Source organism: Jaculus jaculus, chromosome 4, assembly GCF_020740685.1.
Source record: "Jaculus jaculus isolate mJacJac1 chromosome 4, mJacJac1.mat.Y.cur, whole genome shotgun sequence".
NCBI classification, from domain to species: domain Eukaryota; kingdom Metazoa; phylum Chordata; class Mammalia; order Rodentia; family Dipodidae; genus Jaculus; species Jaculus jaculus.
Window position 1 is genome coordinate 176,653,866 of NC_059105.1, and position 27,982 is coordinate 176,681,847.

At 40.8% G+C, this 27,982-nt stretch overlaps 1 protein-coding gene across 1 annotated transcript; it reads left to right on the forward strand.

Annotated features, from left to right (window-relative positions):
- The first annotated feature begins 924 nt into the window (after positions 1 to 924).
- Positions 925 to 27,982, forward strand: LOC101603325 (T-cell receptor-associated transmembrane adapter 1). Its single transcript, XM_004663942.2, has 6 exons — positions 925 to 991; positions 2,788 to 2,898; positions 12,035 to 12,071; positions 17,741 to 17,799; positions 20,217 to 20,299; positions 27,686 to 27,982. The coding sequence occupies exons 1-6, from the start codon at positions 925 to 927 to the stop codon at positions 27,980 to 27,982; spliced, it is 654 nt and encodes a 217-aa protein (XP_004663999.2).

Here is a 27,982-nt window from a genome sequence, read left to right on the forward strand (position 1 = left end):
AACCGAGAAAAATCAATTTTGAAGGACAGGGCACTGAGCTACATCAGTTGAAAATTTTCCTGTGACTTTTGTCTCCCCACCCCAGACTTAATTACTAATATTCTACAATTGGCCAGCAGCCTTACTGATATCATAAGCAGCCAATTGAAATCCATTTTGTGTGTTATATGTATTATACATGAGAGAGCCACAAGAGATCACTTTTTGTAGGTGTAACAATTCACTTCTCACCTCATCATTACTGTCACACGGTGTCTTAGTGGATATTCACTTCAGCTCACCACAGTAGCAACAGGAGGTGGCTGTGAAGTTATAGCTATGCAGCGTCACTAGTGAATTCCACACAGATGTAATCAATACTGTGTCTATATCCACCTGCACGTCTTTGACTATGAATGGCTTTGTGCAATCTGTGACTGTGTGTATATGTTTTGGTCCCCGTTTTCAAAATTTTTATTTATTTTCGTGTGTATGTGTGCATGTGAGCACACATACTAGGATTTCTTGCCACTGCAATTGAATGCCAGAAGCATGAGTTACTTTTTGCATCTGGCTTTATGTGGGTAGTGGGAAATTGAACCCAGGCTGGTAGGCTTTGCATCAAGTGCCCAGATGCTGAAGCCATCTCCTCAGCACTAAAATTCAACTTTCAAGATAGACTTGTGCATATTTTATGGTATAAAATAAAAATAAATCACTGCCTGCATATGCCTTATTCATTTGAGATGTTCTTTTTATCTCTAAAAGTAAAAAGAGACTCAGACTAGTTCTAACTGTAACAATGTGCATGTGCATGAATAAGTAAGACACAAATTATCTCTGTACATGTATATTCATGTCTATATCACAGGTAATACACATGTAATCTATTAATTATTCAGGTATCTAATTAGGCTCATCTAAAAACCACTGATAGCTGGGGAGATGGCCTACTGGATAAAGTGCTTGCAGAAAAAGTGTGAGTACCCGAGTTTGGATCCCCAGAACCTAGGTAAAGCTGGATGTCATGGCACGCATCTGTCATTCTAGTGTTGAGAAGGGAGTTAGGCTGGTTGCGTGGAGCAGTGAACAAGACACTCTGACCTCAAAACCAAAAACAAAACGCTGAAAGGCGAGACCTAACACTCAAGATTGTCCTCTGACCTCCACATGTACTCAGTACCATACTTATATCTGCACTCACACACATGCACACGCGCGCGCACACACACACACACACACACACGTGTACATACATACACATACACCCACAAGAAAAGAAAAAGAAAGTTAATGATGCCAACTCAAATACACAGGTCCTGTGAGGGCAGCAAAATAATCACAAAATATCAGCAAAGAATTTGGAGAAAATAATACTAGTTTAAATGTCAAATTTGAGATACAGAAAAGAAAAGCAACACAAAAATATTTTGGTTCAGAGTGTGTTCATTTGATGCCTTAAAGACAGATTCAGGAGGCAAAACTAATTTGCCCTCTGGTAAGAATGTGTATGGTCTGGGTTTTTTTTATTATTATTATTGTTTTCCAAAGTGATATTTTAATTTCCTGGAAAGGCCTAAAGTGTTCTTTCATTTGGGCAGTTTCAGGGAAAGAGCTGGGCTCAGGAAGGATTGTGACCCTTCTTTGAGATATTTGTACTTAATTATTTACAGTTTTAAGTTAGTTCTAATTATGTGTTTAGCGTCTATATCCCCAACAAATTAAAGCTTGTTGAGGGCCAAGGCTCTTGATTATTGTTTTCTATGTGCATGCGTTAATTTTCTCTGTAGTGTAGGCTTATTGATAGACAAGTGACATCTACTTGATATTGACTAAACCTGCCATGAAATTACACATTGCTCTTCTGGGGTCAGCACATGATGTGGCTCATGTGGGCATGTAACTACTACAGTATGTCAACAGGTCAAGTTTCTCGGTTGTCACTCATATCTGTGTAGATGTAGCTATAAATTAAGAAGGGTAGTTGGCTGGCAAAATTGCCCTCACAGCTTAGACCTTCACAGTAACGAACTCTCCCCTTGCCACTAATGAGGCTCAAAATAAAAATAAGAAAAATAAGAAAACAAAAAAGTCACTGCAGCCAGTTCTAACAGAAAATGGGTTCCTATGATGTCAGGATTATTGTCTTATGCTAAAACCTACTCTATTATACTGCTGCAGTCGGTGGAAGGGAACAAGTGGTTTGGGGCAAATAAGGAAAACACAAATGATTTTAGCCTGATGATTAAAGGAAAGGGGAAGTATAGCAAATGATGAGTCATATTAATCAGGGTATTCATGATTCGGAACTAAAGCTCTTATCATCAGTCATCACTTGTCACCTTCTAATATCCAGACTAAATTATCTTTTATTTCATCTACACCAAAAATGTTAAATGTGGCCACTTTTATTCATGCAAAATCCCAAGACTTATCACTAACAGTCATTCTGAAATTTGTAAAAACCTTGGATTGTCGATGTTAATTTTCTGGCAGATTTGTCCTTCATTATGAATAAATGCAATTTATTTCCTTTCTTCCCCTCTTTGTATCTCTCTCTCCCTTCCTTTCCTTGGTCTCTCTCATTCTCATTCTCTCTCTCTCCCTCTCTCTGAAACAAGATCTCCCTCTTGAGCCCAGGCTGGTCCCAAATCCACGGGGCTCTTGTGCCTCTGCCTCTAGAGTACTGAAGTTCTATGCAGAGTTCCACACACAGTCAGATGCAGTGGTTTAGTTGTGGGACTAGTCAAAGCAAAACAAAGGTATAGTCTGCTAACTATAACATAAACATTTTACTTTTGTTTCCAGGAAACTCTGGATGCCCCTTTTTTCTCTGGGGACTCCTAGCCTTTTCGGGGTTGGCTCTGCTTATATCCCTGATCTTCAATATTTTCCACTGTATAGAAAAGCAGCGAGGAGGTAAGGCCTTTAAAAAAAAAATTTATTTTTATTCATTTATTTGAGAGAAAGAGAGAGAATGGGCATGTCAGGGCCTCCAGCCACTGCAAATAAATTCCATGCGCATGCGCCACCTTGGGCATCTGGCTTATGTAGGTCCTGGGGAATCAAACCTAGGTTCTTTGGTTTTGAAGGCAAGTGCCTTAACCGCTAAGCCATCTCCCCAGCCCAGGTAAGGCCTTTTGACAAATTGTTATATGCCATCTGCTTGAAGGGAGATTCTAATGTCACTAGAATTCCATTGGAAGTAGCTATTATTCTAAAATGTCATTTGATAGGAAATATTAACTGTAAAAAAGTTATTTGATGTTGTTTTCACCCCAAGTCTTCTCATAATTCAAGAATACAACCAGGTGAGAAAGGTTGAAAAAATCCTCCCAAATTTCATTTTATTTCTGCCCTGGCACAAATTGTCCCAGGGAAGGGATCAGCTTTCCTTCCTCCCACTGAACACATGGTGGAGGGGAAGTCACGTGACATATGGTGGCAGAAGTGAGAGATACGTGGTTCCGGTTCCACTCCAGCTGCTCAGTCTTCCAAGGATCAGGCTGAGGAGGTTTAGAAACGGACTGCCAAAGCAATGGACTGAACTTGGGCTTGCTTTCACATACTACCTGAGCCTAGGAAGGCAGGCCAAGAGGATCTGCCACCATCAGCTTTGCCTGTTCAACACCAGGAAAGCACTTTACCTTGGTGGCCATAACCTTCAGGGCCCATGATTGAAAGATGGTCAAGTGCATCACCTGGCATAGCCTTTGCACACAGCGGGCTTTCAGCATATGCATGCTTGATACCTCAATACATAGATAGGAGGTGTCAGTGTTCCAAGAGTGAATAAATTCTTTTTTTTTTTTTTGAGGTAGGATTTCACTCTAACTCAGGTTGACCTGGAATTCACTATGTAGTCTCAGGGTGGCCTCAAACTCATGGTGATCCTCCTACCTCTGCCTCCCGAGTGCTGGGATTAAAGGTGTGCACCACCACACCTGGCCCTGAATAAATTCTTTGAAGCACAACTTCAAATGTTCATAAATGAGTAGAAAAGAAAGAAGTTTTTTGAAAATATTTTTTTCTTTGGATAAATAAGGAAAAATAGAACTAAGTTTAAGAAAGCCTGCATAGAGCTAATTGAGAGTGATGATCATGTTAGGAGGCACTTGTTAAGTGTTGGTAATGCTAACAGAACACAGAGAAGGGCATTGCTTTGCAGGTTTTAAAAGAAAAGTATCAGAGGCTCTAGCAAATGAAGTGATATAGCTGACACCACACAGCTATTCAATGACAAAGTCAGGGATAAGAGCCAGTTTTCTTTGGGATGGTTTGTCCCAGTACATGCACTGTTGAGGTGTCCTAACCAGAAACTTTATTCTTTTTTTTTTTTTGGTTTTGTTTTATCTTTATTTTTTTGAGAGTGAGAGTGAGAGAGAGGGAGAGAGAGAGAGAGAGAGAGGAAGAGAGAGAGAGGGCCTCCAGCCACTGCAAACAAACTCCAGATGCGTGCGCCCCCTTGTGCATCTGGCTAACGTGGGTCCTGGGGAATCGAGCCTCAAATTGGGGTCCTAAGGCTTCATAGGCAAGCGCTTAACCGCTAAGCCATCTCTCCAGCCCCCGCCACCTCCTTTTAAACAAACTAATTTTATAAGACAGATGTATAAATGACCAACTATCAGGCATTTTCTACAAATTTTCCTTTTGTAGTAAAAAGGGTGAGTGGGGAGAGGGCACACCTTTCCTCAGGTAAGAGTTAAGACAGACTTCATTTTAAGGCCTACACTGAAATCTATTTTTATTTTATTGTTTGGTTTTTCCAGGTAAGGGTCTCACTGAAGGCCAGGCTGACCTGGAATTCACCATGTAGTCTCAGGCTGGCCTTGAACTCATGGTGATCCTCCTACTTCTGCCTCCTGAGTCCTAGGATCAAAGGTATATACCTAAACTGAGATGTTCTTATGAAAGCATGATACTATTACATAAATTAGAAAAAGGGAGAATTGAGAGCTTGAGATGGTTGGTGGTTTAAAGAGGAAAGCAGAATGAGTGGCTGTCTAAGCTGGCTGTGCTGACACATGCCTGAGAGGACAGAGTGAGTCCCAGGTCCGCCTGGGCTAGAGTGGGACCCTACCTCCAAAACAACCTCCCCCATAAAAAGTAATGGTGATCTAATCTATTATGTCACTGTTCTAAGACTTCATTGAAGATTTTTTCAGGGGTAGATAATATATAGATTGACATATTCAACTTCAGTCCAGTTGTATAGCTAAAATTGCACCTAGGCCTGGGGACATGGTTTAGAGGTCAAGGCACTTGCCTGCAAATCCTAAGGACCCAGGTTCCATTTCCCAGAACCCATATAAGCCAGATGCATAAGGTGGCACATGTGTCTAAAGTCCATTTGCAGTGGCTTGAGGTCCTGATGTGCCCATTCTCTCTCCCCCTCTGTCTCTCTCTCTCAAATAAATAAATAATATTTAAAAAATAAAATAAACTGCATCAAGAAAATTGACCTACTTACTTCAAATGCATTAATCATAATCATTTCAGCTCTACAATTGCAGAGATATGAATACTAAGAAGCACTTTTATCAATGTATTATGATTGGGTCTAATTTCACTACTCTTTTACTTATACCATAAGTGCCATGTGAACAGGCTTTGCAATTCTCATGTTCAATAGTTTAAACTTATTTATTCATATCTGTGCCATGTTACCATTACAAAACCAGAACTACTACCTTTTCATGTAGTTTTTTCAGCATAAATTTCTTTTTTTAAAAAATTTTGTTTGTTTTTTTTTTGTTGTTGTTGTTGAGGTAGGGTCTCACTCTAGCCTAGGCTGACCTGGAATTAACTATGTATTCTCAGAGTGGCCTTGAGCTCACAGTGATCCTCCTATCTCCATCTCCTGAGTGCTGGGGTTAAAGGTGTACTCCCCCATGCCCACCTCATTCTTTTTTTGAAATTATACAAGCCTTCATTCTCCAGGCATGCTACAAATGTCTCCATAGCCTAAAAGCAGTATGGCTGGAAAAAGCAACATTTTAAAAAGTGGCAAATAATAAATTACGTGTATGATGTATTTTTTTCAAATCAATCTTAGCCATTCGAGTTGCTTTTACTGGCATAGCTTTGGAAGCAAACCTGATATGAATTAGAATACACTGTGTTTCTAAAATTTAGCTGTTATATCTTACACCAGTCTCATAACTTCTCTGAGTCTCAGTTTCCTCATTTATAGCATTGGAAAATATCATTGAGACCATAAGGCTCTTGCAAGTAAATATAAAGATACTGGCACAGTGCTGGAGACTTGGCAGGTTCTAACCCACGTCGTACCTCACAGGCCTGATGCACAAGTAATTACTAGGGCCCCGCCCCGGCCCCATGCCGCCCCTCTCACTGGCGCCCCGTTGTCTCGATGGTTCTGACTTCGTGAGCCTCTTTGCTGTTCCGCAAGGTCTGTGTCTCCAGCTCCTCTTTCTCCTCCTGTCATCCCCCTGCCTCACTTGACTAGTCTGCACAGGACTCTGAGATTTTGCAGTCGCGGCTGCGTTCACGCAAACCCCATGCCGGTCTACATGAGTGGGTTCTCTGTGCGTTTTTTTGTTTTTTTTGTGAGATCGGTTCTGAACATGAGGTGAACACAGATAACTTTATCTGAGCAGCTGCAGACCCTCCTCAGGCAGAGCACCCAGCACGACCCTGGGACACATGTTCGTAGACAGGTGTGTGAGCCCAAGATGGCTGGCCTTGGAGGGATTTCACACAAGCGCTAAGAACGTCCACAGTCCTCCCCCGACACCCACCTTTCTGTCTGCAGCTCCTTCCCAAGTGCTCAGCTCCTGACAGCTTTGACCGAGACCCAGTCACAACCCGCCAGCCTCACAGTTCACATGAACAGAGAATACGGTCCCTCTCCCCCAGAGACTCCAGGTAGATCTGAAATGACCTCTGCAAACTGTGTGTTCCTTCCTAACCTTGAAATCTGCCCTCCGTGCTGTTTTGTTTTTACCTCCTAGGACAGTGACAGTGGTTTCTGTCACATAGCCAGCTTTCTGCCAGCTTGGTCTGTAAATGCCAGCTTCCTGCATTTGGCCCCAGGCTATTTTTCATGGGTTTTTTTTTTTAATCTTTGTGCTACTCTTTGTGGCTAACAAACATGCTAAGGTATGACTCTGCCTTGGCCAACAGTCAGTGGATAAGTTGTGCAGCTGTATTAAATAGCTTACAAAAGAAAATCTCTATCCAGCAAACACACAGTATCTCTGCACTCCATCAGTGAAACAAGATAAGCCTTTGCTTGATGTTTTCTGTTGCACTTAGGCGGAAAGCTTTGAAAATGAGTTCTCTTTGCTTCTGAACTAAGTCTTTATTTTTATGTCATTCTTGGTCCAAATCTATTCTTTAGGAGGATTATATCTATTTCTTTTCCTGACAAAAAAAAAATGTATTAACTTTTTTCTCCTTTAAATCGAAAGAATATTATTTATCCAAGTCTTGCTTGCTCTCCATCCTCAAAAAGGATAAACAAACGTGGAACTTGCACACACATCAAAGTCCTGGCACTGCCCTAGATCCTAGTCCCCAGAAAATTGTGGTGCAGTTTCCACATTTCACATTCAGAGTGAATCAGAAGAACTCAGTGATGGAGCGAGGCAGGCGCTGTGGTTTCTTGATGCTCATAGTGTGCATCGAAGGAGAATAAGCTACAGAGGAAATCGTACAAGCCGGCGCGCTTGCGCCAGCCTTTCTCCGCTGAGCTCCTGACCGCAAGCGCCGCGCGGAGTCACCGAGAGGACGAGGAAGACCGGCCCGGCCTCGCTCTCAGCCCTGCGTTGCAGCAAAGCGCACACGGTTGCAGATTCCGCCACATATCGTTGAGGTGACTAGGCAGCACTTTAAAAACATGTCATGTGTCTTTGAAGCAACTTCTGAGCCCTTGTGACACAGCAGCGTCTTTTGCAGGCGCTTGCTGACCCTCATGTCTTGCTCTAACTTCTGCACTTTTCGCTAAGGCCCCCACTTAGAGAGATCATAGTCCATTAACCTTCTGAGAAGGGCTTGTAAAACTAAAATTACCTGAGGACTGATGGTCGAGCTGCGGACTGCACATTTACACTCTGCTAGCATGACAGGGGTGGTGTTGAACTTCTGAAGTCCTCATTGAGGGAGCTTCTTCAGTATACTTGGTCTTGATATAATGTCCCTTAACCAGTGTTTTTCTTCCCCTCTTTTTATAATGTTTTACTCCCTGTCCCTTTCCTCTGAGTTGCTCATGCTGTTATATTACATCCTTTACAGTTATTTCTATCCCCCTTTTCCCACAAGGTTCTTTGCTCTGCCTCCTGGTTTCCTGTTGCTGGCAACATAAGCAGCTAAGTTTCTCTTCTCTAGAATCATTCTCTCTCTCTCCATATATATATATATGATTTGAGAGAGAGAGAGAGAGAGAGAGAGAGAGAGAGGGAGAGAATGGGCATGCCAGGGTCTCCAGCCACTGCAAATGAACTCCAGATGCATGTGCCCCCTTGTGCATTTTGCTTATGTGCAACCTGGAGAATCGAACCGACGTCTTTTGGCTTTGCAGACAAATGCCTTAATCACTAAGCCATCTCTCCAGCCCTAGAATCATTCTTTGTTAAAAAAATATTTTTATTTATTTATGAGAGAGAGAGAGAGAGAGAGAGAGAGAGAGAGAGAATGGGTGCACCAGGGCCTCCACCATTGCAAACAAACTCCAGATGTGTGTGCCCCCTTGTGTATCTGGCTAATGTGGGTCCTGGGGAGTTGATCCTGGGTCATTTGGCTTTGCAGGCAAATGCCTTAACCACTAAGCTGTCTCTGCAGCCCATGGAATCATTCTTTTGAATATCCTGTAAGCATGTTTTCCAAGCCCTGGACTTACAAGTCAAGTACTCTTACTTGAAAAGCCCATTTTGTGTATATATATGTAAATATATTATAATTTAAACTATATTATAAAAATATAATAATAATATGTATATTTGGTTTTATGAGATAGTATCTCATTCTAGCCCAGGCTGACCTGGAATTCACTATGTAGTCTCAGGGTGGCCTTGAACTCACGACAATCCTATCTCTGCCTCCCAAGTGCTGGGATTAAAGGCATGCACCACCACGCCTGGCTTCCATATTATATTTTTAAAAAATAATTATAAGCTTGAAGCAATACTTTTTGACATCATTTTTGAGGCAAGCCCAACAGACTGGCTTTTTTTTTTTAAGTGAGAGAGTACGAAAGACAGGAAGAGAGAGAGAGAGAGAGAGAGAGAGAGAGAGAGAGTTGGCGCTCCAGGGCCTCCAGCCACTGCAATCAAACCTGCGCACCACCTTATGCCCACGTATGGCCTTGCATGCTTGTGTCGCCTTGTGTGTCTGGCTTACTTGGAACCTGGAAAGTCAAACGTGAGTTCTTGGGCTTCACAGGCAAGTGCCTTAACCACTGCTAAGCCATCTCTTCAGCCCATGAGGAAATATTTTTATTTCACACCTATTTTTAAAAAATTTCTATTAGTAAATGACAGCCTTCATTTTTATTGTCAAATTTCTTCAATTTGTATTTCAAGTGGATGCTCAACTGGTAGCTCTCCTCTCACCAACAAAAGATGACACTTTAGTGACTGCATTCCAAGTCAAGCTTTGCTTGTAAATACTTTCACTTTAGTATCTGCATGATATCAGTCTGTCTTCAGGTAACTCATCTGTGAGGAATCCTCCCAACTCAGCCAACTCATGGTCTATGATATGAAACGGATTTCAAATGAATAATATTGATGAGTAGCAATGTCATTTTATAAAATGTTTTAGTAGACATTGTCTCATTTATTTTTCATATGTACTCCACGAGACTAAGTTTCTTATTTAATTGTGTGGATTAATAAACAATCATAGTTGTAAAATAATTTCCTTGCCGTTGAATAGTAAACGCAGTGCCGAGCTGGCACAAAATGCAATGTGTTTTGCTTCCTAACTGTGACTTAGTTCCGTGATACTTCAGCCTACACTTTGACCAGCTTCCTTATGCATGCACTATTCTAAACAAAACTGAACAAGACTTAATGATCTAAAGGGAAAGAAACATACACATACTTTATTAGGCTTTGTATTCCATGTGTAACTTTCTCTTTTATGTTATTTAAATTTTTTTTTCTTCTTCTTCTTTTTTTTTTGGTTTTTCGAGGTAGGTTCTCATTCTAACTCAGGCTGACCTGGAATTCACTCTGTAGTCTCAGGGTGGCCTTGAACTCACGGCGATCCTCCTACCTCTGCCTCCCGAGTGCTAGGATTAAAGGCGTGCACCACTACGCCTGGCTAAGTTTTTTTCTTATACTTATTAATGTTATTTACACTTCTCAAGTTTTCTGATTTTTGTTTAACTTCCATTTACCTGTACTTAGCACAATACGTCATTCAGGCCTCTCAAGGATCCCACCCCAGCATGTGAGGACATTCATACTCAAAACAGTATGAAAGAAGCTAAAGTAATGACTTCCTATTTCATATTCAGTTTACAGCGCAGCATTTCCTGAGGGCTAGAGCAGAGGCATTTTTGACCCACCCATGGAGTAGACCCTCCAGTGCAGGTTCGGCAACAGCCTGGTATATGTGCTCTGCAAAACTTCTCCCATTTGGTCCTTTACATAAGTCTTCCAAACATATAGGCATGTCCATTTCATTCTCTGATGTGATTGTTATTATTTTTTAAAAAAATTTGTTCATTTTTATTTATTTGAGAGTGACAGACAGAGAGAGAGAGAGTTATTTGGTGACTTACTTGGTTACATGAAAATGTTAATTGCAGTTCCTTACCAAAATCTGAGGTTTTGGCTGGAGAGATGGCTTAGCAGTTAAGCCTCTTGCCTACAAAGCCTAACAACCCTTGTTTTGATTCCCCAGTACCCACTTAAAGTAGTGCATGTATCTGGAATTTGTTTGCAGCAGCTAGAGGTACTGGCACACCCATTCTCTCTCTTTCTCTCTCTCTCTCTCTCTCCTTGCAAATGAATAAATAAAATATATATATTTAAATCTGCTGGGTGTGGTGGCACAGGCTTTTAATCCCAGCACCTGGGAGACAGAGGTAGGAGGATTACCATGAGTTCGAGACCAACCTGAGACTACATAGTGAATTCCAGGTCAGCCTGAGCTAGAGTGAGACCTATCTCAAAAAAAAAAGTGATATATATTTTTGTATATTAAAGGTGAAAGGCCTCTGTTCAGTTGCTGATGTCATTGTCAGAGACTAAGAGTATACTGATTTTTGTATTTGCACCAGACCTTCAACAAGGGCTTGGCTTACATTCATCCACTTCAATATCAAAAATTATTCAAGAACAGATATGATTTCTTCAAAATATTGACTTTATCAAAAGTGTATCCTAAGTTTTTTCTTAATTTAATGATTTCAATAATTCACTATGAATCTATTGTTTTCACAAAAAAATGTTTCTTAGAACAGTATTTTTCTGTCAGTTTGAATGCATATAAACCATAAATTATTTAACTTGGAATGACTACCTTCAAAAAGGCAGAGTTAGCCCATACATTTTTCATGGTCCTAATGCTCTACAGTATATCCCTGGTCAATGGTTCAGGCAATGTGCACAATCTCCTTGTTAAAAACTGCCCTTGGCTACCATAACCTCATGGCAGGAAGGCATGACTGGGCACAAATAGGGTTGATCCCATCTCCAGCTAGGAAGCAGCGAGAATGGGATGTATCAGTTTTGCTGCAATTATAACAGTCATTTCCCAGTAACTAACAAGGTGGGCCATGAGAACATAGCTGATTGTTTCTGAGCACAACACCATCAGTGGAGAAGGGCTTCCTATGAGATATCACCTCTGACACGTGCCACAGCAGCTGGCATCCCGGGGAGCAAGCCTTTAACACAGACCCTTGGGATACAATCAAGAATCCCCAATCCCCAGCATGCTACATTGAGTTCATGCTAATCTGAGTGGTGTGATCAAGTATGCTACCTTACACTGTGGCTAAGTTCCCCTCAAGACAGTCTGTAAAACCGTTAACAAATGTACGGCAGTTTCTCTTAATGTGTATATGTTGAATATCTTTCAGATAAAACGTACAGGTATCCTGATGAGTACATTCCCAGGTATGTTAAAATCGAATCACATTTTATGATTCCCGACTTGTGAGGGAAAGTGAAAAGGGTAGGTTGCTTACAGAATTGGCTCAAAGATGTGACGCTGCTCTAAAATGAAATGGAAGGTGAGTGTTCATCGCTCTTGACCTCAGCTGAAGATTAAAAACAGTGACATTACTATCCACCTTAGTTATTAACATACCCCTAGTCAAAGCACTGAATCAGGAGGAAAAGACACCCTATCTTGATGTCTGTAGATTTCTCATTACTTCCAGGAACTGATGCCCTAGATTATCATTCAGATAAAATATTGAGTGCAGCTTAATTTTATATAGAGTTGTGCTGCTCTTCAGAATCTAGATAAAGGTATAGGATAAAGATATCTATGAAGATCTCATAAAACAGAGGTATATTACCAGACATGATGGCACATGTTAATATTCCTAGATCTTGAGGGGGTGAAACAAAGATCGCAAGTTTATGAGCAGCCTGGGCCACACACAGAATTTTGAGGTCAGTTTAGTCTACACAGGGAGACTATGAACAAGACAAAACAGAATAAAACAAAATGACATGTACACAAATGTACAAATGTTCTTAGTGGTACGCTGGCTGTAGGAAAATATAATGAGTTGAAACTACAAGATTTAGTTATATATTCTATTTAATATTTATTGCTTTTAATTCTGATTGCCTTAGTTACAGAGAAAATTGTAGACTATGATATATATATATATATATATATATATATATATATATATATATATATTTTTTTTTTTTTTTTTTTTGGTTTGTCAAGGTAGGGTCTCACTCTGGTCCAGGTTGACCTGGAATTAACTATGTGGTCTCAGGGTGGCCTTGAACTCATGGTGATCCCTCCTGAGTGCTGGGATTAAAGGCATGCACCCACCATGATTTTTTAAAGAAAGTATAGAGCCTGAATCATAATAAAGATTCATATATTCTAACCCAAATGTGTCATTCTATTGGATCTTCCTTTTAGGAACAAAAGCAGCCTAAATAAAAAAATTTCCTCCAGGGTTCTTCAAGACTTTCTGAAATGGTAGAAAATGATCGTTGAGAAATGGAACTTTCTAATGAGAAAGCAGAAGAATTTAAGCCTTTGGCTTCTAAAAGATCTTTTTAAAATAATTTGTTCTGTGGAACTGTCTGGCACATTTAAGACATGGGCTTCAGGCAGACTCCCTTGCATGAAAAACTTATATTTATGATGTCTTCCCTTTAGTTTCTTTAGCTTGAGATCATATCAAGTCATCAAGAATGCTTCGTTAGTTGCTGTTCCAACAAACATGACAAAGCTAACACCTGGGCTGACACCTGCCATTTAGAGGGCATTTAAGATGTAGTGTGCCAAGCCTTGCGGGGCGCGGGGAGACTCAGCTGCAACCCCAGAAACTGGAAGACAAGGCAGGAAAGATCTATCTCAAGTTGCAGGCCAGACCTACCTCAAAAACCAAAATAAAACAAAAACATGACGCAAAATTAAAAGATGCAGTATGATTAAAAAATAGCGATTTTATCATTGAGCTAAAGATAAGGCTGATGGTTTTGCTATTAGGGGGAGAAGAGTTGGAAAAGAAAATTGGTAAAATGCCCATCTTGATGCATTCAGGCTTTTTTAATAATATTTAATTTATTTATTTGAGAGAGGGAAAGAGGGCGAGAGGGATAAAAAAAGAAAAAGACAGAGAGAGAGAGAGAGGATGGGTGCACCAGGGCTTCCAGCCACTGCAAACGAACTCCAGATGCTTGCACTACCTTGTGCATCTGGCTTACGTGGGCACTGGGGATATGAACAAAGGTCCTTCGGCTTTGTAGGCAAATGCCTTAACCGCTAAGCCATCCTTCCAGCCCCAGCATTAAGGCTTTTTAGCTGTACTGCAAATGTGGAACTGAGGATGGTCCTTACATAGCATTCATACATCCAACAAACATCCACTTGACATAAGGAGTCTGCAAGGCCACTGCCCAGCAAGCTCACTGGTGACCAAAGAGCAGACACACTCTGTGGAAGATGGCAGAGATCACCACTAGACCAACCGCCCAAATGGGTGTTAGAACACCTCAAGAACTTTCTCCTCAAAGGGAGGGGCAGCTGCACGGGCTCACAGAATCTCATGGGCACTTGTCCACTTGCACTGCAGCTGAGCAACATCAGGTCTTGGCCAACACTGGGGTTTTATGTCCAGGGGGGGAAATGACAGAGGGCAAAAAAGCTCTGCAAGTCCCCTGTCTATGGGGGACTGCAGCCATGCCCGGGCTTTTCCAGCCAGTTCCTTTTCATCCCAGGATGCCGCAGCCCTGGGTTGTATTCTGTGGTTATTCCTGAGAACAAACGAGAAAGAGAGAACTGGCCTGTACCTGGAGAGCAAGCTTCCAAAAATAGATGAACAGACAATGGAAAAGTGTGGATCCTTTTCTCAAAGACTTAATCACCTATTACCTATTAATACAGAATCTAAACAACCTTCTCCCACTGTTAGAAATCTCCACTTAGGCAGCATTTGAATATATAATATAAATATTATCTATAAGAGGTACTTGAAGTAACTTCCCTCATTAAAATATAAAAGACTAAAATAGAGCAAGTGAAAATAGCTGTCTGTTTTTGGATTGGGCTACAATGACTGAGGCCCCTTTAGTTTGGGAGAAAAAGGAAGCACCCATCACTCCAGATTCCTTCCTACTCTCTCCCTATCCCTGCAACATCTGCTTAGGTGGGACAGTATGTTAAAGGGAAAGAAATTTCTTCTCTGACCTTATCTTCTTGTTTCTCCAAGTCTTTGTCCTTTTTAGTCTAGCAGGACAAAAGATGATCAATTTAAAGACAGTTTCTCACTAAACCTAACAGAAAAGGAAATACACCATTGGGCCACTTTATTATTTTTTTAGACTAAACCACACAACTGTCTTTTTCATTTGTGTAAGGTATAAGGCAATTATTCAGGGGAAATATAGGTTTAGAATCCAAAGAGTTCAAAATTTTAGTCAACTTATTTTTGGCTTCTCCAAAGTCATATTTAGACCATATCAAGGCATGGTACATCAGGGAAATGTATGGACAAGACAGTTAAAATGGCTAATGTCATGCAAATTACCAAATCTGGAGTGCTGAATTAAATGCATGAAGGGCAAGTGATTAAATTATTATGAATGTCATAGGCACATCTCTTCAATAATAGTAGATCAGGGCCTCCAGCCACTGCAAACGAACTCCAGATACATGCACACCCTTGTGGATCTGGCTAACGTGGGTGCTGGGGACTCAAACCGAGGTCCTTTGGCTTTGCAGGCAAATGCCTTAACTGCTAAGCCATCTCTCCAGCCCTGATAATAAAATATTTTATGTATAGAAAGTAGTTGATCAAAACCCTGATGCTTCATTGGATGAAAAGTAAGGTCTAAGAAAATTCCTGGCCCAATTCTGTCTTGTTGAGAGCTCCTGCTTTACAAAGCAGTTGTGGTTTACGGTTATTTCACAGGTGTGACTTCTCAGTTTCCAGTGTCTCTCTCAGAAAGCTGTGACAATATCCCTCCAGTTCTTCATGGTCTTCTCCCGGGAGCAGCAGAGCTGTTTTTATCACAAGGCACCTCAGCTCTGCTACACGCCCACCTGTTTACAGCTCCACAGGTTACAGGTCTTCCTTCCCTTGCTAAATATGTGAAGTAAATATATCTAGTGCTCTAAATAGAATCTCAACTATTCTCTTGACCTGTTATCAGGACTAGGATTCCTTAAGACAGCAGGTAGGACGCCCAGGTTTCCTTTCTGGACCTAACAGACTCCAGTGCCTATATAGCCAGGCCCTTCTCAGAGCGTGTCTCATGCATGTGCAAAACCTGTTATCACCACTACCCAAGTCCTAAGTGTGTGTGACTGCAAGATGTCCAGTTCTCTTGATAAGCATGTTGGGAATCTCTGAAAGAGCCTATATGTTCCAAAAACTCACTAGTTGCCCATTTGACACACTTAGCATGGATTTACTGCTCCAAGATTCTTTCCCAATCTCTTCAGAAATCTTCTTGGCAGATCTTTTTGTCACATTCCTCCAAAACTTGACAAGACACTTTTCTTGAAAGTGCTCTCACTCTCTCAAATAAATAAATAAAAATAAAATAGTTTAAAAAATAAAATTGAAGTTCAAGGACATCTAGGTAGATGTAATGATGTTTTCAAAAAAGTAATTAAGCTGGGCTTGGTGGTACACGCCTTTAATCCCAGTACTCAGGAGGCAGAGGTAGGAGGATTACCATGAGTTTGAGGCCACCCTGAGACTACAGAGTGAATTCCAGGTCAGCCTGGGCTAGAGTCAGACCCTACGTCGAAAAACAAACACAACAAAACAAAACAAAATTAAATTAGCTTAGATTTTAAAATATCTGAGGCACTCTGAAATGATTTTACAATAAAGTAAAAATGCTTTGAAAAAATGGGAATTAGGTAAGATTTTAATGAAAGCACAAGTTTTGGAACATAATAAAAGATATAATAAATATATGTAGTTTCAATTTTGGAGTGCCAAAAACATATTTTCAATGCTTAGAGTGCAACTTTAGACATGCATAGTCTGACATGGCCCAAAATTCAGGGGTAGACTAGCTTCTTAAATATGAACTCATTTATTAACATTTTAAAAATAATTGCTACAACGGGCTGTGGTTGCAGTTTAGTGGTAGAATACCAGCTTAGCATGCACAAAGTCCTCAGTGCCATTCCTCAGTATTGCAAATAAATAAAAGAAATAAAGAAACTTTAAAAAGTAATTGCTGTAATCTTCCACATAAAGCACTGCCAAACAGTAGCGGTTAAAGTTTATTACATGCCTACAATAAGCTGCAGTTATTTGGCATTGCTGAGTAAAATTGTGTTTTTTTTTTTTTTTAAATTTGTTCATTAGGCAACTGCTACAGAATAATCATTTCCTTGAGATGATCAATCATATGAGTCCTGCCTGTAGACATGGGGCCCTGTATTATAAATAATATCTTATTTTCATTCATAGGGGCAAAACAATATTTATTTTTGGACATGATTTATCATTTGCAGGCTGTGACTGCTATCTATGTGGTGTAGGAAAAATGGATGGATTGTGAAAACCATTCTGAATCACAATGTCCTGAACTACTGGATGAAAAGAAGGTCACAGATGGGTGTTTTTGCCATTGGATAAGCAAAATATGAGCCAGTGTGGACATATTCATGGACTGTTACATGCAGGCATCATTTGACCTGTTAGATTTTTTAAAAGAATACCTACTTAGTACCTGTGTACATTCTCTCTTCGCCTAGAAGCAAAGAGAGTAATGCAGGTGTCATACTTTAGGAGACTTCCTTTTTCTTTTGTTGCCACAGCCTCTGCTCTTAGTGACATTTATTGTAAAACCCAAAACAGAGTTATTTCATAAAATGCCACTCTCGCCAACTACCTGATATATTCCTCTGTTCCCAGCCTTCCATTGTAAATGCTAGTCACAATGGCCATTCTCAATGACAGGATGACATTGGTAGAATGAGAAGCTTGTGACAATGCAGTGTGACTACTGTAATTGTAGCATTATTCATCATTTAGCTACAAAACTATTTCAACCCAAACTTGCTTACTAGTTATGTTTCGCTGTATGTAAAATAGATTCAAATAAGCTATTTTTTGTTATAGGGATGATGAATATTATGTAGAAGATACTCCAATTTATGGTAACTTAGATCATTTCCCAGGTAAGTTTTTCCATAACTTAAATGTGAAAAAGTTAAATATACCCACTTAGTTCAACAAAGAATCTGAGATTGGGCCGGAGAGATTGCTTGGCAATTGTGCTTGCTTGCAAAGCCTGATGGCCTGGGTTCAATTCCATAGTACCCATGCAAAGCCAGATGCATAAAGTGGCACACGCATCTGGAGTTTGTATGCAGCTACAGAAGGCCCTGGCATGCCCACATTCATGCTCTTTGTCTCTCTCTTTGCACACACACACACACACACACACACACATATATATATATATATGTATTTTTTTTCTAAAAGATTTTTAAATTCACTTTTCAAACAGTCATGGTTCCTAGAAATCACAAATTCCATTGCATTCACTGTATTTTGTAGGATATTTTAAGGGCATGTATTTTAATAGCTCTTGTGCTATGTATGTGCAGATACGTGTGTCCTATGCACATTCATGCAGAGACCAGAGAAGCACACTGGTCCTGCTTTATCGCTCTTCTGCGCAAGCTCCTTGGCACGGGGTCTCTCACTGAACCTGGGAGTCTTCTGTCTGTCGGTTAGGCCGGCTGAACAGTGAGCCCAGCGGCCCTCCTGTCAAAGCCTCCTGCAGACTGCAGCTGTGGCATGTGTGGCTATCTCTGTTTTTTATTGAGTGCTGGGGATTGAACTCGGGTCTTTAGGCTTGAGTGACAAGTGCTCGTACCCACTGAGTGGTCTCCCCAGGCCTGAATGTATTACATTATGAAAATCAACCTAAACCACCATACTGTTTTTCTAAATTCCTCTCATTTCACTCTAATAATAATGAGAATATGGGGAGGGTCTGCTACCATGCACATTTTCATACACAGAGAATTTTATGAAATAAATCTATTTCTGGAACACAAAACAATTCACAGAAACAGTATTTTGTGCTTCCTACGTAAAAGAACATGGGACGGTGAACATTTCTCTGATTTCCTGTGCTTTACCTTGCTCCTTTGTCAATGGAGAGCCCAGGGCTAGGTGGCAATAGGTGGAAAGAAAGCAGATCCAAGCATCGCTGAGTGGGTGTGTGTGCCTTTGCTCTAAAATAAACAAGTGCCCTTCAGTTCTCAGCGTCTCCTCTTCCATGAACCTTCTCCGCCACCTAAAATCAAAACACTCTTCAAACCGCACAACCTTGGCCTGATCCCAGAGCTGATGAGAGAAGCTGCCCCCCTTCTGTATAAGCGTGCACTCAACTCATGAGAGGAAACCCCGGGCTTTGGAGCCTGTTAGTCTCTATGTCTCAAACACAGATGTTCCCTGTAATCTGCTAAATATATTCGACTATTTATATGTCAAAGCAGTATGGAATCCTCCTAAAGTTATAAGTGCGGGTATTGAATCTTTCTATTATAAAATGTTCTCAACTCTCTGGACTGCAGGATATCAGAAGCAATTAGGAATGTGCTATGAAGGCATTTCCCCCTCCCATCTCACTTTGAAGAGTTGTGGTGCCTATCTCTTATACTTAAATGCTTATGAAATCTTAAGTTTGACAGCCCACCATACCCGTGAAGTGTCTCAGATGTCACCTTCCACATTCTGGGGTGGGTTTAGAAATTTGTTACTTAATAAACTAATTTGTGAACCAGATTTGAGCATCACCATTCTATGGACCATTATTTTCATTGCTTTTCAGGAAGAACTGAAAAAAATTATACCTTTTGGTATTGTACATTTTTTTCCTCTCCAAGGACAAATTGGTAGATGGCATACTTCTGCTGAGTATATCTAGGACTGTATCTGATGGAAGAAAAGTAGACATAATTTGAAAAGTATGGAGGAAGAGATGAATGCAGGCCTCCTAGCTTCTGAACATTCTACAAACACTCTAAATACTTAAGACCAGCATTGCCAGCTCCAGACCCTTAGCACAGTCTCATTTAACTAGACTGTCATTGACTGACAGACAAAAATCATAGTGTAAACCATTGTTTTAAAAATAAAATGTGTTACTCCTAGAATGAATTACAAAATTATAATCATTGATGTGTGAGCTGCTGCATATTATTCCACAATGAACTATGTGCATTCCAACCTAAATAACACAACACAAACAATCCTTTCGCTCACGGAATCTCTGACATCTGAGCAGCAGCTCACACGGGATTTCCACTTCTTGCAGTCATATAAAAATTAATATGATATAATCTTTATCTTGGGAACTTTTTTGCCTTATCATTGATACTCTGTGGCAAATGGTTTCACTGTCTGACCTGCAGATAACAGTTAATACATCCTTAATCTCTTGGTATTGTCATCAAAAAGATGGCTAAAGTGATTTGTGGAAGTTTTATATTCATAGCTAAATGTTGCTTGGACCATGCATTTTATTTATTTCAGAACTTTTCATTTTTCCATGTAAATCACAATCTTTTCAACTCCCAAGAAGCACTGGATGAAAACTGCTATGAACAAATGAAAGCTCGACCAGTGGTAACCGATATGCAGGAAGCCATCCCCTCTGCCCAGGTGAGTTTTGCTTTTTGCATTGAGTCAAGTTTAGTCTAGGTCAAAACATGGCATATTTCAAGAGCACAAAAATAGTGTATCTAGATCCATTATTAAAAATTAATTCAAATAATCAACTATGAATTAATAATTAATTAAGCATTAACAAGAAACCTAGTAATGAAATCGTTACTCCCTAGGAGTCCCCATGTTGTATGCCGTTTGAAGAATGTCCAAAAGAGCTTTCTCCTTGTATTTGGATGTTCAAGTGTCTAATCAATGGCTCTGTTCTTTCCTGCCAGAGGTATCCTTGCTCCTTTCCAAGGCCAGTACCACTACTTACGATGTTCTTCATTGTTTCTCCTAAATTCTGTTAAAAAATATTTTTAAAGATTTTTGACAACTTTCATAACTATAGCTAAAAAACACAATAATTTCCCCCCCTCACTTGCCCCTTCACAATTCCACTATCCATGATACCTCCTCCCCCTCCCAATCAGTCTCTCTTTTATTTTGTTTGAGGGGCATCAGGGAACTCCCTGGCCAAAAACTCACTGGAAGGTGTCCCATTCCTGGCACTGAAATTTGTGTAGTAACAGTCTCTGGCTTCTGGGTGCGCCATTGTACAGAAGTAGTTTCCACGTAGCTATTCACGCCCTCTTATATTTTGATTAACCTTCCCTCCACCCTTACTTTACTCAACATCTTCCCCTGACCTCACTTAGGCCTTTCCATACCCGGTATTCTATTTCATCTGCTTACATAAATATGATGCCATCTCCTTAAGTCCTCCGCTCTCTTTCCTCCCTGATAGCCCCTTCCTAGTTTAATGGCCTCTGCCATCAAGTTTTAGTCCATATCACATACAAGTCCAAACATTTGTAGCTAAGATCCATATATGAGAGAGAACATGTGGCACTTGGTTTTCTGGGCCTGGGTTATCTTACTAAGCATAATCCTTTCCAGGTCCATCCATCTCCTTGAGAGAATTTCATAATTTTGTTTTTATTGATGCCTGAATAGACTCCATTATATATATGTGCCACATCTTCATTATCCACTTGTCAGTTCTGTTATATCGAGGCTGGTTCTATTTGTTAGCTATTGTGAATAGAGCAGCAATAAACATGGATGTGCAGATACCTCTAAGGTAGTGAGATGAGTCCTTAGGATATATGCCTAGGAGCAGTATAGCTGGGTTATATGGTAAATCTATTTTTAGCTGTCTTAGGAACCTCCACACTGATTTCCATGGCTGGACCAATTTACATTCTCAATAACATTTGTAGAAGAGTTCCACTTTCTCCACATCCTCGCCAACGCTTATTGTCATTTGTTTGCTTGATGATAGCCATTATTATAGGTATGTGATGGAATCTCAAAGTAGTTTTATTTTGCATGTTTCTGATAGCTAAGAATGTAGAATATTTTTTTAGATGTTTATAGGCCATCTGTATTTCTTCTTTTGAGAACTCTGTATTTAGTTCCATAGCCCATTTTTTAATTGGGTTGTTTGAGTTCTTATTATTTAGATTTTTATTTCTGTGTATATCCTGGATATTAATCCTCTGTCAGATGTATAGCAGGTAAAGATTTTCTCCCATTCTGTAGGTTGCCTCTTTGCTCTTTTCACCATGTCCTTTGACATACAAAAGCTTTATAGGGCAGGAGAGATGGCTTAGCAGTTAAGCACTTGCCTGTGAAGCCTAAGAACCCCAGTTCAAGGCTCCATTCCCCAGGACCCATGTTAGCCAGTAAACAAGGGGGTGCATGTGTCTGGAGTTCATTTGCAGTGGCTGTAAGCCCTGGAGCACCCATTCTCCCTCTCTCCCTCTCTCTCCCTCTCTCTCTTTCTCTGTCTCTCTCTCTCTCCCTCTCTTCCTCTTTCTCTGTCACTCTCAAATAATTTTTTTAAAAAAAAGCTTTATAATTTCATGAGGTCCAAGTCCATATTTCTCCATCAATTTGGATGGTTAGCTTTGCTGGATAAAGTAATCTTCCTAAACACTTGTTATCTTTCAAAACTTGGAATACATCACAAGCCCTCTGGCTTTTAAAGTTCGTGCTGAGTAATCTGCTGTCATCTGATGGGCTTGCCTTTGTATGTGACTTGATTTTTCTCTAACTTCTTTCAATATTTTTTCTTTGGATTGTGTGTCTTTTAGCTTACCTATAATATGACAGTGAGAGATTCTTTCCTGAGTTTGTTCATTTGGTGTTCTAAAGGATTCCTTTATCTGTAATTGGCATCACTTTCCCTATTTGGTGTAAGTTTTCTTCTATGATTTTTGTTGAAAATACCTACTATGCTTTTGGAGTGAAATTCTTCTTCTACTATGCCCTGAATTCTTATGTTTGATCTTTTCCTAGTGTCCGAATATCTTGAAATTCCCATTCATGCCTTCCTATTAGTTTGTCTTTCTTTTTGTCAGACTGTATTAGATCTGACACCTGGTCTTCTAATTTAGGTATTCTGTCCTCTCCTTCCTCCATTCTACTGGTAGGACTTGCTGCACAGCTTTCTGTTTGATTTACTCTGTTTTTCTTTTCTAGTATTTTTGATTGGTATTATTTCTATTTCCTTACTCATGTCTTGTATTGACCTCCTTATTTCATTAAGTTGGTTTCCTGTTTTCTCTTGGGATTCCCTCAAGAGTTTGCTTTCTTCTTTGATTTCTTAAACATAGGTATAAACTTTTTTTAAAAAAATCTTTGTCAGGGGCTGGAGAGATGGCTTAGCGGTTAAGGGCTTGCCTGTGAAGCCTAAGGACCCCGGTTCGAGGCTCGGTTCCCCAGGTCCCACGTTAGCCAGATGCACAGGGGGGCGCACGCATCTGGAGTTCGTTTGCAGAGGCTGGAAGCCCTGGCGCGCCCATTCTCTCTCTCTCTCCCTCTATCTGTCTTTCTCTCTGTGTCTGTCGCTCTCAAATAAATAAATAAAAATTAAAAAAAAAAATCTTTGTCAGGCATTTCATGTAAAACGGTTTCACTAGAGGTCATTCCTGGCAGATTTATAATTTTTTGTGGGATTATATTATCTTGATTTTTTTTTTCTTGTTTCTTGTATTACAATGTAGAGATTTTTGCATTTGGAGTTAATTTGATGCTTGGGTTTTCTATTTATGTGCAGTTTTCTTTGCCATGAAAACCTGAGTATATCTCTTCAGGGTAAGAGATTAAGGTGCTAGGTGTGGCTCCTAAAAGTCCTAGTGACCCTAGGTATTGAGTTTACCTGCTGTTCAAGTATTCTAGTAGACTGAGTGGAGCAAATTACTGGCAAATTCTAAAATTCAACTGAACAAAATACACATTCTATCAAAACCAGCACTGGGTATTTACACAAGAGTGGGGGTTAAAGCAAACAGATGGTCTAGTAAAGCCAAACTCCCTAAAGGTGTGTGTCACCCCACACCCCTAATCCTGTCTACTGGGAGGCTGAGATTTCTGGTCTGAAATGGGTTCCAGGTCAGTCTAGGGGGTGAGTCAGACCCTGCCTCCAGTAACGAAAGAAGAAAAAGACAGGGGTCCTATTGATCCGGAAATGTCAGTTAATAATAGTCAACACCAAAATACATCTTATTTGAAAATGGCAAAGCCAACCAAGGATTTACCAGTCACGACAAAATCTGACCTGACGTGGAAGGAGAGATTAGCACTCCCGTGGCAGGCCTATAGGACCCTGACGCCTTTCAGGATGGCTTCCAAGCTCACTAACGCGGGGTGCCCACCTTGCTCGTCTCTGCTGCACGGTGCGCTGGTTAGGCCAGGCTGCTTGGGTCGCTGCACCTGCTGATCTGCCGCGCTGGATGCTGTGCGGTGCTGGGGGGTGGCGGAGGGGGAGGAAGAGCTCTCAGGTGGTTCCTGGCACTGACGGTGGGGGGATGGGAGGCTGTGCAGGTGCCTGGCATTGCACCAGAGCTGCTCAGCTGTCCCCTGTCCCCCCCCCCCCCCCGTGGTCTCCTCCAGCAGCTCCTTAGCTGGTGCCTGCTGTCTTCCCCTTCGGGTTACTTGACTTTTCGAGGAGGCCGGTGTGTGGGGGAGATCCCTCCACCTGGTTTGTGTTCCTGCCCCCCCGAGCTGGCCAGGCAGGCACGCAGACTGGGGCTGCCAGCATCTGGGTGGGACTCTGGCCAGTTTCCTGCTTGATAAGATGTGAGTCTCTCCTGCGTCTCTGCTGTGGTTGACATTTCCTTAGACACCTTTACTTCTTGGAAGAAGAGTGTATTTTTGCTGTTTTTCTGCTTATTTCCCTCCCTCGACTGCTTTGGCTATGACTACTATGCTGACATCTTACCAGACGTCCCCTTAAAATATTTTTGTTTATTTACAAAGAGAAACAGAGAGAGAATGAAAATGGGCACCCCAGGGCCTCTTGCCATCGTAAATGAACTCCAGATGCATGTGCCACTTTGAGTTCCTGGCATGCCTTATATGGGTACTAGGGAATCATACTTGGCTCAGTGGGCTTTGCAAGCAAGTGCTTTAAGCACTGGACCATCTCCTCAGCCCCCTCCCACTTCTTTCAGGATCTTATAACTTTGCTTACTTACTTTCCCTCCATTAAAATGTATATATTTTATATTTATTCATTTGAAAGAGAGGCAGAGAGACAGAGAATGAGAGCACCAGGGCCTCTAGCCACTTTAAATAAACCTCAGACACATGTGCCCCCTTGTATATCTGCCTTACATTGGTCCTAAGAAATTGAACCTGGGTCCTTTGGCTTTGTTGGAAGGTGCCTTAACCTCTAAGCCATCTCTCCAGCCCCAATTTTCTCTTTTAAATGAAGCTGAATCATTAGTATTTGCCTACCTATATGTGCAAATATCCTCAAAATTTAAAATAAAAATAAAACAAAATTTTCTTAAGTTTGCTTTGACCTCTAATTTCTACGCTTATTCTTACTATCTGATATGCTTTCCATTTTTTTCCATAGACACACATCCCTTTATCTCTTTGTCTCTATATTTTTTCCTCAGCACATGAAGTCTTATGTAACTATTAAATGCGTAGTTTGTAGTCCTTTGTTAGGCCCCACAGCCTGACTATAGCTGATAAAGTTGAACAATTGTTGAATTCTCATAGGGAAGAAACTATATTCAAAGTATTTGGCATCAAAAGGAAATTACTGTCTCATATGATAGTGATCCAAGGACCTAGGGTCTATTTTATTTTTTGAGGTTCTTGAATATGTATGTACTTCCCATTTCTCCTCACATAGTTACTTATCTCTTTTCGATTGTCAACAGAATCCAATGAGGCTGGGCAACCCACTGCCCTCACCATTACTTAGTGAAATTCAAGGAAAAAGATGCTTTTTCTATCTTTGTGTACACACACACACACACACACACACACACACACACACACACACACACGTCAGGACTTAAAATGTCACCTAATTGGTCCTGGTGAAATCAGGGATATTATTTGGCCACTGTCTGTAGGAGATGATGCTTAGTTCAGTCTAGATTGCATACTTAATCTTGCTAGATGGTCTCCACAGCCTGGGCAGAGCCAGACAGAGCAGACTGTACCGAGGGAAGAGACGGCAGTTTATCAAGGGAAGAAGTACGACACAAGGTACCGGGGTTAGACAAAGAGATGTCTACTTTTTTGTGGTCCCTCTGGCTTTCACATTTTGCTAGGTTTTTCCCCATCATTCTATACACAGGAAAGGCAGAGGAGAGCATAAGGTGTGTGCAGAAAATAGTGGGTTTCCAGGCTACTGAAGCAGAGAGATCATGGAGGAAAGCACTGGGAATCAAAACGGAAAAACCTTAAGAGAAAGGATATGATATGTAAACTCTAATCCCTCGCCTAATACTTTGGAAGACAGAATTGTGAAATATGAAACATTTCCTTTGCAAAATTGTGGGAAAAAAGCACATGGGATAAGTGGCAAGGGGAAAAGATGAAAGAAAGGATCCAAGTTGGGCAACTATTGAAGTTTTACAGAAATGATTATTTTAAGAATAGCAGCTCTGGGCTGAAGAGACGGCTCAGCTGTTAAGGCATTTGCTTGCAAGCCTAATGATCCTGGTTCAGTTCCCCAGTACCCATGTAAAGCCAGATGCACTGTGTGGCACATGTGTCTGGAGTTCATTTGCAACGCTGGAGGACCTGTCATGCCCATTCTCTCTGTCTGGCCCTCTTCTCTCTCTGTTTGCAAATAAGTAAATAAATTTTTAAAAAGCTTTTGAAAAAGAAGAGCAGGTCCAGAGAATAAACCAGAGAGATGATAAGTGGAACCATCTGTCTAACATAAAACGTAAAGAGGTTCCACTTAGACTACCAGTAGGGAGATATTACCCATGTTCTATGTTTTGTTAATTCAAATATTAACTACTTTAGCCTCTGGCTCCCAAAATTGAAGCCATCTTGGCTTTGTACCAGGGGTAAATCCTGAACATAAAAATCTATACTTTACTCAGTGGTGGTCATTAAGTTTTAGACTGTAGCTTGCAATAATTATGATATCACCTGCTTTTGGACGGAAGTCCCAGCTTCCGCATCTCTGATCTACACCTCTCATCATAATTGGTGTGGTTTACATATGACTGCTTTAATCTTAAAAGCAAGAGAACAGTCTCAATATAGTTTTCGAACACTGCTCAGGTGCTGTGGTCAGCGTCCGGTTCAGCTAGGGCTCAATCACTGGCTTTCCAACAACAGGCTCAAGTCTGTGCTCTGGCTCAGTGCTGCTTCAAGTTGCTGAAGTCCACTGACCATCGCATTCGGGTATGGACCCAGCTTTAGGCCAGAGGAGACCCCTAAGCCTTCAAATACGTGACTATATATCTACAAATCTGATCTAAAACAAACCTAAAGGGATCTAAGCAGGCAGACAAAAGGGAAATAATGGGGAAAGATGGTGATTTTAATTATGTTTTAGATGCCAGTCATGTAAGAAGAAGCCATTGTCATCATATTTATAACTCTTAAAAAATGTAATAAAAAGTGGGGGACAATTTATAAATACTATCAAAACACCAAATATTAAGGTCATATAAAGTAGGATGCCTTATTGTTTGTTAATTTATTCCCTATTTTGCTTTTTCCCATGTAAACAAGTTAAACCACAGTTACTTGGTAGGAACAATGTCGGACAAGAACTATTTGAGATGAAGCAAAAGAGAGGCAGGTGAGAGCCCATCTACAATGTTCATGTATGTTTTGAGTATGAGAGTGAAATAAAACTCTATGAACACTTTTCACCTAAGTAATTTTTCTTTCAGAGGTCTATTGATTTTCCTTCTGTCATTCTAACTGATGAATTTTGGGGGGAAAAAAAGGTAACGGAAGTCCGAAAAGTTATTCATTTCTCATGGTCCATGGAAATTTCTAGAAGTCATGAAAGTTATAGGACAAGTTAACCATGGAAAAGTAACACACTTTTCTCTTTAGGTTCCCACGGAAGCTCAGCTTTGCTACGCCTCCTTTGACCACAGCCTCAAGGGGAAACGCAGGAAGCCCCGGGAACAGGCGACAGACAGGGATAAGGGAGGGCGATTGCGCGTGGTGGACACCAGAGCGTCTCACACCCATTTGGTTGAGAGACTCCCACCAGAAAGCCCAGCCACCGAGGAAAATATTCATGATGATCCTGTCAGACTGTTTGGATTGATCCGTGCCAAGAGAGGACCTGTGAGCCACCTGTACCAGAGCCACCTCGGTGCTAACGCTCTTCCTGAAGATGGTTGA